This window comes from Triticum urartu, chromosome 3, assembly GCF_003073215.2.
Source record: "Triticum urartu cultivar G1812 chromosome 3, Tu2.1, whole genome shotgun sequence".
In the NCBI taxonomy this organism is placed as follows: domain Eukaryota; kingdom Viridiplantae; phylum Streptophyta; class Magnoliopsida; order Poales; family Poaceae; genus Triticum; species Triticum urartu.
Genome location: NC_053024.1, coordinates 704,127,509 through 704,140,725, shown reverse-complemented (window position 1 = coordinate 704,140,725; position 13,217 = coordinate 704,127,509). Strand labels below are relative to the sequence as shown.

General features: G+C 44.8%; 1 protein-coding gene across 1 annotated transcript; it reads left to right on the top strand.

The window, feature by feature from the left end:
- The first annotated feature begins 269 nt into the window (after positions 1-269).
- On the top strand, positions 270-2,792 carry LOC125547236. The gene is made up of 9 exons (XM_048711193.1): positions 270-445; positions 566-631; positions 1,068-1,148; positions 1,233-1,286; positions 2,122-2,190; positions 2,277-2,339; positions 2,452-2,534; positions 2,605-2,670; positions 2,762-2,792. Exons 1-9 carry the CDS (start codon positions 383-385, stop codon positions 2,790-2,792), a joined length of 576 nt encoding a protein of 191 aa, XP_048567150.1. The 5' UTR covers positions 270-382.
- The last annotated feature ends 10,425 nt before the right edge of the window (positions 2,793-13,217 follow it).

The following is a 13,217-nucleotide window of genomic DNA, read 5'->3' as shown; positions in this document are numbered from 1 at the left end:
CATGACGTGCCCCCCACGTCCGTCCGGCCTCCCGCAGTCCGTCTCGTCCCACGATCGGACCGATCGATCCTTCACACTTCCTGATCGGCGTCTGCGAGTCCACGATAAGTACGACCGACTGTATGAGAGGGGAAACATCCCGGCCGTCCTCTTCCCCACACCACCAGGCCAGCCAATATGCCACGCCCTACGGCGGCCCTAGGATCTGATCGCACTCGCAAGGGCAAGGTGCTGAGGCGCACAAGTAGCCCATCGATATCAGCGCCGCAATCAGCGCAGTCGGCGGGTAAGCAGCCCTAGTGCCGTAATTTTTCTGAATTTCGTTCCAAGCTCTTTTATATTCATCTGTATTGTTGCTTGAAATCTTTTGCCATGTCTCTTGATGCTCGCAGCCAGGTTGGAGGCGACCCGCGTCTCCGAGGGCTTCCGCGCCCCCCAGTTTGAGGTCATTTCATCGCTTTAAGCGCTTGCTTTTTATAAGTTTCTAGCCCATGTTTTAATCAAGATTAAAGCCTGATGTTGTTGCTGTGCTGTTCTTTATGGTTTCTTGTTGCTGATCATGCAGCTCCCGGAGCCCCTGACAGGGAAAATCTGGACACTGGATGACTTCGAGGGCAGCCCTGCTTTGCTGGTCAATGATTTTTTTTTGGTTAATCTGTTCAGAACTCAGTTTTGTTACCTTCAGTTAGACTAGGGCAGTGGATGTGCACTCGCAATTCACGCAACTTGTGGAAGGGACTTACAGGGAAGATATTTGTCACGTAGCTACTCTTGCCACATCATCTTAATTGAGATGTTTGAACAGCCACTTGGTTAGTAAACATTTGTCTCTGATGTTGAGGTTCTCTACCCCAAAGCCCACATCTCCAAAAAGGCTTAGGTGTTCAACCAACTGCTCTTACAGGAACTGTTGCATGTGTCCCTCCCTTGAGGAAAAATACTCAGTTGTACAACCAACTGCTCTTACATAATTGTAATTGTTGATGAAGGTGTTTGAGTTTGACACAGGCCCGTTCTTATAGTTTGCTGACTAACCATCTCATTCATCAACTTTGTCTTTCTTTCAGGTTATGTTCATATGCAATCACTGTCCGTTTGTAAAACATCTTAAAAAAGATATTGCAACGCTCACTTCATTCTACAAGGAGGTAAGCACATTGGAAGACCAGATGAAATGTTCTCTTTGATTTGAGCTTGTAGCCTTAAATTGACATCGATACAATGCAATGCAGAAAGGACTTGCTTCTATCGCCATATCCTCAAATTCAATTGTGACATATCCCAAGGTTAGCCTTTACAACTTACAACCAATAAGCATGAATACCTTTTAGTTCCTTTCTATGTACTCCCTCCGTCCTGTAATGACACTAGTGTTAAAAAACGTCTTACATTATGGGACGGAGGGACTACTTAACCAGGGCGCTTCTTCCAGAGAACTTAAAACGGTTTTCTACAAAAATTCATATTTTACTTTAATTTATTATCAAAGCATCTATCCAGATAATAAAATGAGTATAGTTAACTGGAATAATGTAGTGAACAAACATGCTCCCATTTTAGAAGAAACAAATAACTACGTTGAGCTTTGTGATAAAAAAAATCTTCTTCTTATGTGCTTTGTTTCTTACCCATATTAAAAAGATGAATTTCATTACATGATGCACATGTTGATCAATTTGCAAACTGTCTACTCTTTGAATATTATTTAAAATGCATCACTTAACTAGTATCTTTGATGAATAATACTTTTACCACAGATATATCTATCCTGTTGTTGTTGTCTCTTAACGTACTCGTTAGTTTGTTTAGTTTTAGTCATGTAGCTATTGCTGCTGGCCCCTAAGACGATATGTTTGATTGCGAGCTTTCACGAGCTTCCCTTTCAGAATGATGTCTTAGAAATATTTCCTACTCATAGTATTATGTACCGTCTCAGTTCAAGTTGTTGTACATATTAGTAAGGATTGTTGTAGAAAAGTTAGGGAGATGCCTCATTTTGTTCTTTGCTTGTTGAACTTATGTATTGTGACGCTTCTGTGTCAATAGGTGTTACTCCAATATGGTTGATGCAACTTGTCATGTTTTCCCATTTGGACACAAATTAATCTTTTGATTCTGCAGGATGGTCCTGAATACATGGCTGAGGAGGCAAAATTGTTGAAGTACTCTTTTCCTTATTTGTATGATGAGGTCTGCCCACTATATTCCTGATGCAGTCCCTGTGATCTCTCGAACTCTTTGCTTACTTTTGTTTGATATACTACTGGATCTTGCAGTCTCAAGAAGTTGCCAAAGCATTTCGAGCAGTCTGCACACCAGAGTTCTACTTGTTCAAAAAGGTAACATCATTGGCTCGTATTTTCACGATTATGAACTCATGATTCTTACATATCCAGTGTCTCAGCTTTTGTCCATCACGTCGTGTCTGATTTTATCTAAACTTTGTGCCAGGATGAGCAAAGGCAATTTGAACTCTTTTATCACGGCCAGTTTGATGATTCAAGACCCAGAAACAATGTGCCAGTCACTGGAAGGTACATATTGTGAAACAAATGCACAAACGGTCCAGGTTACCCAGTGCTCTTACTCATTTTCAATGTGTAGGGATTTAAGCCATGCAATTGACTGTGTACTTAATGGCGAAGAATTGCCTTTCTACCAAAAACGAAGGTATGTCTGTGTCAAGTAGAATTTGAGCATGTTTTCAAAGGTCTTCGATTCACTTTCTTCGGTTCTGAACATTTGTTTTCTGTTCCTGTAGTGTCGGGTGCAGCATCAAGTGGCATGAGTGAAATCAAAGAAGTAATATCATCAGCAACTGGACAAGAAGCTAGGCAACTGAGCAAGCAGTACTGTCGTGCTAACTTCGTCGGCTGAACATCGGCAATATAATTTGGATCGGAGGGAGTAGTACTTTTTTGGTACAATGTATGAAAGAAATGTCTTCATAGTTTTATCACATTTCTGGTTTTAAGCCTCTTATTATATTCAACTGAAACACCTTATATACAAGTAAACTGTGCACCTAATACTGGATGTTTGCTTTGTTCATAAATATTTCAAAAAGCAAATGAAAATCTACAGAAGTGAAGTATTTTCTATAGAAATGAATGAACCAGGGATAGATGAAGTAGAATAAGAAAACAGAAAAAGAAGAAGCAAAAATCAAATGAATGAAAAGAAGAAGAACCAAACCAACCAACAATGTACGAAGAATTAAGCACGAGCGAAAGAATAAATGAAGAAAAAGGTGTTTGAGTGAGGGAAGACGGTTGACCCCAACTCTCCCCCGCCCCCGCGGCTCCCGCAAGCGCATGTGCTTGCTCTCCCCCACGTCCACTCCTCGCCGCTGATGATCAGTCCCCCACGCCTGCGCTACTACTACCCCGTTAGTTGCAGCGCCCTAGTAGTAGCGTGCAGGGGCGGAGCCAGGATTCGGACATGAGGGGGGCGAGGAAGATAATAATTGTTCGAGAACACAACAAAATAATATAGTCTCAAAAGTATAATTTGATTGTATCGCAACATATATCTGGTACTCTCTCCGTCCCACTAAAGTTGACATTTATTTTAGGACGGAGGGAGTAATATATAAAAGAAGACTATGTATCTGTGAGTTGCATATCAACTGGACTTGGGTTGGAATTATCATGTACAAATATTTGCATTTGCCATGACAGTTTAAGCTAGAAGCAACGGGCTTGAAAAGTGAATATATTTTAGTTGTATTCTCTCTTCATCCTTCAGTGATGAAACATTAAACGAGCAGTAAAATTAGATTCTTAGATTGTAATTCAACTGTATCTAGTTAGTAAATTAAACCACTGCCTTCAACGGAATTGTATTAATTCAAATAGATTATTAATTCAAATAGATTATTGTTTGCCAGTGGTGTACCTTGATTCATTGAAATAGACTTGTGATGCATAATGCCGGTGCAGCAGACAAACCAACATGGTCTCCATCGTGGACTCAGTCGCCGCTGGAGTGGACAGTGGAGTGCCCTCTACCATGTGACGCAGCGGCGGAAGCAGCGAGAGCCGATAGACGGCGGCGGAAGCAGCAAGAGCCGAGTGACGGCGGCGTAGGGGCGTATGGTGCCAGCAGACCTAGAAGCCATGGTGCCCACGAACGAAATTACAGGGTAGATATAGGAAGGAAACTGACGGCCTAATATTATGGATGCACGTAATTCTTTTCTTTCTGATGTGTACAATTAGCGATGTTTTCTCACGTTGGGCTTTGGGCTGGAAAGGTATCGTGCTGGGCCATTAGCTTTAGGTCTACAAGTGGTCTGCACTTTACGTATTCGTACAGATTAGAACTAGTACCTGGTAACGGAAACTCACAGGGCGGGCGAAACCATGGGGGTGTCTGACCCCTGCTCGCACCCCCTGCCTCCGCCTCTGGTAGCATGGGCACCCGCGCTACCACTAGGCTTTTCCCTAATAGTGTGAGGGTGTCTGCACGGGCTTGGCCACGGCTCATGGGGAGCTGGGTCTAGCAGGGCCTCCGGCGGCAAGCACGTGCGGATCTGGTGGCTTCCAAGCTGGAAGGCGGCGGTGCAAGCACATGACAGACGGTTGTCTCATATTTTTTGTCCAATGATCAATTCCATTCATGGTGACAATTGACACACCCATCAAACAATCCACTGACGCATACATGAGCTAGCTAGACGAGTCACTTATCTAAGGATGGCAATGGGTAGGTATGGGCAGGGTAGAGCAATACTATACACATATCTGTATAGTTAGTGGGTACAAAATTCTATCTATAACTGTACCCATGGATATGAAACTTTACCCATACCCATACCTGATGGGTACCCATACCCATTGGGTACCCAGCAGGTAAAGTAAATAGTACACAAGTTGTTTATAATATTACGCTTATTGATAGCACATTTGACAAAAAAAATCTCAGCTCAATAACAGGTAAATAAGTAAATAACCGATATCAAAATTTAGAAACCACAACATACTCTTATGTCAATTGGACTAGACGAGTAACACGACAAATTAATGACAAATTAACATTAGTTCACAAACGGGTAGGGTATGCGCATACCCGCGGGTACAAGGCTACCCGTACCCTACCCATGACTTAACAAGTAGGATATGGGTACTACCCATGGGCATAAAAGTGTTCCCATACCGTGCACATGCGGGTACGATACCCGCGAGTACCCGTACCCATTGGTAAAATTGCCATCCTTCCAACAGTTACTTATTTATTCTCCCCAAGCACTAATTCAATCCAGAGAACAAAAGAAACGAAAAATCTGAAAAAAAATACCTAAGAAACAGAGCAGAGCAAGAAAACAGGCATGCTATTTAGGGCATCTCCTACGCCGACCTGCAAACTTCCCCAATCGTTCGGACCACGCTGTCCGGACAACGGAAGCCATCAGATGCTGACCTGTATTGGTCTGCAGAGCGGTCCAGACGCGATTTCTCCCGCAAACCGGAGACAAACATGGGGAGGTTTGTTGGAGTTCGGACACGCGAAATGTCGCTCTCCGCCACCCTGGCCCATCCAAAAGGAAGGCCGAGACCGCGATTTGTAGCATCCGCACTCTTTCCACGCCAAAACCCCCGCACTCTCTTCTTCCACTCCCAGCCGCTCTCCGCCTAATTCCCGCTCTTTTCTCCCACCCTCTCCTTCTCCATCACCAAAGCATGGAACCGTCAGAGAACCTGTCGGAGATGGAGGCGGCGGAGGTGCCGGAGGATCCGAGCATCACGCTCGCCCGAAAGAACAGCTCGGAGATATAGCAAAATCGCCATGTCAAAGCAAAGGCTGCAAAGGAGGAGAGGATGAAGAAGCACCTGGTTGTCGGTGGGCTTGGTGGTGGCGATGCGCGTGGTGGGTGTGACGGACGGGGCGATCAGCGAGGCCATGGAGGATGCCGCTAGGCGGACGCACCCACAGTACAGACGACGCCGTGGTCGGAGCCTTACAAGCCTCCATACTACTATGTCGCCAAGCAGCTCGCAAACCCTGCCGGTACGGTTTCTTACATCCATGTTAACACGAAGCCTTACAAGCTTCCGTGTATTTTTCGTCGTCGCTCATCCGGGCAACGACGGCGGGTGGAGAGCAGATGGATGCCCATGCGCTGTTGTTGAGAGCGTGGGAGGTTTAAGCAGTTGATGGAGGCGACAGTGAAGAATATCAAGCTTGAAGAGAGGAGGGCCATGATCGAAGAGAGGAAGGCGGTGCTCGAGAAGAAGAAGGCTGCGCTCAAGGAAAAGAGGGTGAATATCGTTGCCAATGCGGAGGACGCCAAGATGCTAACCTTGAATATCGAGTCTTTGGACGCCCATGCTAGAAATCCAAATAAAGAAAAGCACTTGCAAGGGGATCGAAGTCGTGACCTCACCATATTGAACACAAGCTGGTAGCCAGTTGCGATGAAGCGCGGGATATTTAAGAACACACTGCAGTGATGAGATTTGAAACTTTACGGATTTAAGAAAAAACTTTCTTGATAACTGTGAATTTTTTTTGACATATGAATATTCTTTGTAAATGCAAACAATTTTTTAACTTCCAAAACATATTTGAAATGTGAATATTTTTTGTAAATCGAGATTTTTCAAAAAACACAAACATTTTTGGAAATAGGAACAAGTTGTGAAATCCCAATAATTTACTTGAAAGTTCCAAACATATTCTGAAAAACATGAACTATTTTTTGGAAACGTGATTGTTTTTTTTTGAAAATGTGAATATTTTCCTGAATCTCCAATTTTTTTGGAAAAGAGCATACATTTTTTGGAACTATGAATAAGGTTTACAAATAGGAATATTGTTTGAAAAACTCTGATTTTTTTAAATTGCGAACATTTTTACAAACTAGCGAACTTTTTTTGGAAAACATGTTTCTTTTAAGGAATAATTTTATGAAATCACGATTTTTTTGGAAATTATGGAAAAATATACAAAAACGTAAAGAAAATGTAAAAAAGAAACCACCAAAAAAACGTAAGGAAAACTATAGAAAAAAGAAAAACCGGTCCGAGAACCTTCAAAACCTGTTTTCTTTTTGTTTTGAGGAAAATGCCTAAATCTTTATTTAGTAAAGTCCACAGAGAGTGGGATGATGTTTACATTATGTGGTTGGCCAAACCACACATGACGCCCTGGAACTAAATTAAGAGCAAATCTTGCTAAAGAATGGGCTTCTACGCTATGCTAAAATGGGCCGGCCCATCCAGAGCGCTCGCCTGGCACATAGTGTGAAACCTTGCACAATCGCCGTAACAAGCAACAAATAGGATTTTTCCAAAAGAGGACTCGGCGCTACTCCCTCCGTTCGGGTCTAGAACCAATGCGGCGAATCCGCCATGACGGATGCTACTGGGGTGGTCCCTTCGATCAAAAGTGATCGGGCAGGAAGACCATGGGTTGAACTTTGGGGCGACCGGCTCCATCGCGTATACGTCCCTTAGCACACGCTTCCGCTCCCTCTTGGGGACGTGGGTTGCGTATATCATGTTCACCGTCCGCACTTGTGGGGGAAAACCTTTTTGTCCACTGTTGTTCGGCGGCCGGGGCTCCTCCTCGTCATCGCTATGCAGCCCCTTGTCTCTGCTTTCGGCATTTAACTTGCCTGCCTGCTTGAACACCCAACAATCCCTGTTGGTGTGATTGGCTGGTTTTTCGGGGGTGCCATGTATCTAGCATGATCGGTCGAGTATTCGGTCCAAACTGGACTGGCCCGGAGTATTTCTTTTGAATTGCTTTTTTCGCTGACCGGGTTTAGAGCCTCTGAATCCGGCATTAACTGCCGTATCCTTAGCGTTGTCGCCGTTAATGCGGCGCTTTTGCTTGTTGCGACGCGACCTGCCACTGCTGTCCTTGGTATCCGAATTACCAGGGCTCTTGGTCATGTTATTGCTGCGAGCTAGCCAGCTGTCTTCTCCCACGCAAAAGCGGGTCATAAGTGTCGTGAGGGCTGCCATAGATTTCGGCTTTTTCTGTACTAGGTGCCGTGCAAGCCACTCGTCGCGGATGTTATGCTTGAAGGCTGCTAGGGCCTCTGCGTCCGGACAGTCGACAATTTGATTTTTCTTGGTTAGGAACCGTGTCCAGAATTGTCTGGCCGATTCCTCTGGCTGCTGAATTATGTGGCTTAGGTCATCGACGTCTGGTGGTCGCACATAAGTGCCCTGGAAATTGTCGAGGAATGCAGCTTCCAGTCCTCCCAACAACCAATTGATTCTGCTGGCAAGCTGTTAAGCCAATGCCGAGTTGGTCCTTTAAGCTTGAGTGGGAGGTATTTGATGGTGTGTAGGTCATCACCGCGGGCCATGTGGATATGAAGGAGATAGTCCTCGATCCATACCCCAGGATCTGTTGTTTCATCGTATGATTCGATGTTCACGGGTTTGAAACCCTCGGGGATTTGATGATCCATTACTTCATCTGTGAAGCATAGTGAGTGTGCGGCGCCTTTGTATTGGGCTATATCACGACGCAGCTCAAACGAGCTTTGTCTACTGTGTTCGGCCCGGCCGGATTTACTGTATCCGGCGTGATGAGTACCGTCTCGTGTCGTGGGGCGCCCACGTGATCCGTAGATCGATCTTGTTTTCCTTGCCTTGTCCTCCAATATGTCTCGCAGGTCTAGCGCATTTTCCCATGCCTTGGTATTTTTTGAGTGGCATCGGGGTGCGGCTTGAGTGGAGGGCCGAGAGGCCTCTCTGTCGCGGCCACGGGGTGGTCGGTCGGCCGCATCATGCGCTGGTGATGTTGGTTTAGGTGCTTCCTCCTCTAATTGGGGTAGCAACCTGCGCTTTGGGTAGCTCTTGGAGGGGCGTTCGAGTTCATACTCTTCGGCCCCAAGGACTTCAGTCCATCTGTTGGCTAGCAAATCTTAATCAGCTCTAAGTTGTTGCTGTTTTTTCTTGAGGCTTCTCGCCGTGGCCATAAGCCTGCATTTGAAATGCTCTTGTTCGACGGGATCCTCTGGCACAACAAATTCGTCGTCGTCGAGGCTTGCCTCGTCTTCGGAGGGAGGCATATAATTATCGTCCTCGACCTCTCTGTCTGCCGCTCTCTCATGAGGGATGGCTTCTCTATCCTCCTGTGCTGAATCTTGCTGGAGGTGGTTGTCTTCGGCACTGTCCGGGGTGTTATTATCTCCCGTGCCGGAATCACCGTTTTTGTTTTGGCGGGATTTAGAGCGGCGCCGCTGACGCCGGTGCTTAGACTGCTTCTTGGAGGGGTCATCCTCCGCTGTTCCATTGCCATTGCCTTCTTTTGGGGTGTCCACCATGTATATATCATACGACGAGGTGGCTTTCCAGCGCCCTATAGGCGCTGGTTCTTGATCGTCTCCTGCATCGGCGTCCATACTATCGATGTCTTCGGAGTCGAAGTCGAGCATGTCGGTTAAATCATCGACAGTGGCTACGAAGTGGGTGGTGGGTGGGCTTTGAATTTCTTCATCATCCGCATCCCAACCTTGCTGACCATAGTTCGGCCAGGGCTCTCCTGACAAAGAGAGAGACTTTAGTGAATTCAGAATATCGCCGAAGGGGGAGCGCTGAAAGATGTCCACGGCGGTGAACTCCATGATCGGCGCCCAATCGGGTTCGATCGGTCGGGGCGCGGGGGGTCGGAGTCTGGAGAGGAGTCCGGCTCCTTAGAGTCACGGGCTTTGCAGAGAATAGGGCTGGTGTTCGGCTCGATCGCCATAGAGATTGCAGCCCTCGAAGTGGTGTCTAACCACCCATCCTCGATTGGTGTGATCAGCTCCGAGCTAGGGGTCGGAGCGGACACAAGTGCGGCTTCCAGGGCACTGTTCGGCGGCAGAGCTAAATCATACCCATCGTGATAGTGCGGCGCGCTCGGCTATGGCTCGAATCCGTCGAAGATCAAGTCTCCGCGGATGTCGGCCGTTTAGTTCAACCTTCCAAATCTGACCTGATGGCCAGGGGCGTAGCTTTAGATCTGCTCCAGATGACCAAGCGAATTGGCCCACAGTGCAAAGCCGCCGAATACGAAGATCTGTCCGGGGAGAAAAGTCTCACCCTGGATCGCGTCGCTGTTGATGATCGGAGAAGCCATCGGGCCTAAAAGTGACGACACAGAGGAACTCTCAATGAAAGCACCAATGTCGGTGTCAAAACCGGCGGATCTCGGGTAGGGGGTCCCGAACTGTGCATCTAGGCCGGATGGTAACAGGAGGTAGGGGACATGATGTTTTACCCAGGTTCGGGCCCTCTTGATGGAGGTAAAACCCTACGTCCTGCTTGATTAATATTGATGATATGGGTAGTACAAGAGTAGATCTACCACGAGATCAAGGAGGCTAAACCCTAGAAGCTAGCCTATGGTATGATTGTTGTTCGTCCTATGGACTAAAACCCTTCGGTTTATATAGACACCGGAGAGGGCTAGGGTTACACAGAGTCGGTTACAATGGTAGGAGATCTACATATCCGTATCGCCAAGCTTGCCTTCCACGCCAAGGAAAGTCCCTTCCGGACACGGGACGAAGTCTTCAATCTTGTATCTTCATAGTCCAGGAGTCCGGCCGAAGGTATAGTCCGGCTATCCGGACACCCCCTAATCCAGGACTCCCTCAGTCACCCTACCTCCTCTCCCGCGACCATGTGCTCCAGCTCCTGTCTTCTTCCCTCCCTTTCCTCGTCCCCTGCTGGGCACCGCGGTTGACGAAGAAGGGCCCGACGCTCGAGGAGAAGAAGGTTGCGCTCAAGGAAAAGAGGGTGAGTATCGCTGCCAATGCGGAGGACGCCAAGATACTAACCTTGAATATCGAGTCTTTGGACGCCCATGCTAGAAATCCAAATAAAGAAAAGCACTTGCAAGGGAATTGAAGTCGCGACCTCACCATATTGGACACAAGCTGGTAGCCAGTTGCGATGAAGCGCAAGATATTTAAGAACACACTGCAGTGACGAGATTTGAAACTTTACGGATTTAAGAAAAAACTTTCTTGATAACTGTGAATTTTTTTGACATATGAATATTCTTTGTAAATGCAAACAATTTTTTAACTTCCAAAACATATTTGGAAAAAATGTGAATATTTTTTGTAAATCGAGATTTTTCAAAAAACACAAACATTTTTGGAAATAGGAACAAGTTGTGAAATCCCAATAATTTACTTGAAAGTTCCAAACATATTCTGAAAAAGATGAACTATTTTTTGGAAACGTGATTTTTTTTTGAAAATGTGAATATTTTCCCGAAACTCCAATTTTTTTTGGAAAAGAGTGTACATTTTTTGGAACTATGAATAAGTTTTACAAATAGGAATATTGTTTGAAAATCTCTGATTTTTTTTAAATTGCGAACATTTTTACAAACTAGCGAACTTTTTTTTGGAAAACATGTTTTTTAAGGAATAATTTTATGAAATCACGTTTTTTTTGAAATTATGGAAAAATAAACAAAAACTAAAGAAAATGTAAAAAAGAAACCACCAAAAAAACCTAAGGATAACTATAGAAAAAAGAAAAACCGGTCCGAGAACCTTCAAAACCTGTTTTCTTTTTGTTTTGAGGAAAATGCCTAAATCTTTATTTAGCAAAGTCCACAGAGAGTGTGATGATGTTTACATTATGTGGTTGGCCAAACCACACATGACGCCCTGGAGCTAAATTAAGAGCAAATCTTGCTAAAGAATGGGCTTCTACGCTATGCTAAAATGGGCCGGCCCATCCAGAGCGCTCGCCTGGCACATTGTGTGAAACCTTGCACAATCTCCGTAACAAGCAACAAATAGGATTTTTCCAAAAGAGGACTCGGCGCTACTCCCTCCGTTCGGGTCTATTGGACACCCTCATAATTTGGGCTAGACTTTGATCATCTATGTGATTAATAAAATACAAAGTATATTCTAGAGAAGTATATTATCGGATTTGTATTTGAAAGAGGTTTCCTACAGAATAATAATTATGACCTATATTTTACATTTTATTAGTTAAATATATAGGTTAACCTTCAACCAAAGTAAGAGCGGTCCTAATAAACGAGGCACATATACACCCAAGACCCAATTCAGAGTACGATACATATGCATATGTGGGTGTGAATTGAAAATGTTGCTACTATAGCTTGGACCTTTTCATTTTAAAATTACATTTGGCCATTGCCTTATTGTTCCCGAGGGTCTGTCTTTTGCTATTTGATTGAGCTTACACTCTATGTCGTCGCTTTTCATCTGTAAGGCTGTAAGTACCACATGCTTTCTTGATTTGTCTACCAGAAATTGTAGTCAAGCTGGCTTTTCCTAGAAATATAAGTTTCTTCCAAATGTATTACATCGGAGTTCACTGTAATTTACATGTGCAAAGGTACATCCATGTCAAATCCAAATATTATGTCATGCAGTACATCTTCCTCTATTTAAGTTATTTCTCCCCAACAGCGCTGACAACATTTAAGTAACATATACTCATGATCATTGGGAAAAAATAAATTAAATTGAAATTATTTTTCCCCGACCAAACACTGGCCATGAACAAATGAGTAGGTTTTAGTTGTTTATTCCCGGCCGCAGCAAAGCGTGGCATTGCTTCTTGTTCTATACAACTCCCATTGTTCACTATTATAAAATGTTTTAACTTTTTTCTAACTCAAATGTATATAGACATGTTTTAGTGTGTTTGTTCATTCATTTTTGTCCATATGTAGTCCATATTGGGATATCCAAAACATCTTATATTTGTGAACGGAGGGAGTATATTGCAGCTAAATAAAGTCTATGCTGCAGCACCGACTGGATTTTAATGCATCCGTCGTCCCCAAGCTTGTTGATTGAGGACGGAGTGCAAGCACAGCATGACAGCATCCTAGCTACAAGATCAGGTTTCTCAAAAAAAAAAAAGCTACAAGATCAGGTTGGATCGTGCTTTAGATACAACACATATGTGTTCTTGCTCTAGTATATACGTTTTGATCTAGAAGACGAAGGATGCTCATGGATCTGAGTCCCTTTTGCTTGGTGACCAACTGCTGCAAATCTCGCTTCGAACTGCTCGCATCCCTGATGGTTGCTGCCGGTGTTCATCACTACAACTCAGACGTTCACTAGTGTTCCTAGAGGTGGTCTGCTGCCCGCGCTACTTCACGCAACCTAGACTTTCATCAGTGTTCGTCAAGGTGGTCTGCTGCCGGTGCCATTCCACGCAACCCAGATGTTCATGAAGGTGGTCAGCTGCGAAGGGCGCCTAGTA

Excerpts from the sequence above, each read along its gene's own strand:
- LOC125547236 (XM_048711193.1), top strand. The coding sequence starts at position 383 with ATGCTCGCAGCCAGGTTGGAGGCGACCCGCGTCTCCGAGGGCTTCCGC. Across the intron at positions 446-565 it reads TCCGCGCCCCCCAGTTTGAG|CTCCCGGAGCCCCTGACAGG; the intron begins GTCATTTCATCG and ends CTGATCATGCAG. Across the intron at positions 2,535-2,604 it reads AATGTGCCAGTCACTGGAAG|GGATTTAAGCCATGCAATTG; the intron begins GTACATATTGTG and ends TTCAATGTGTAG.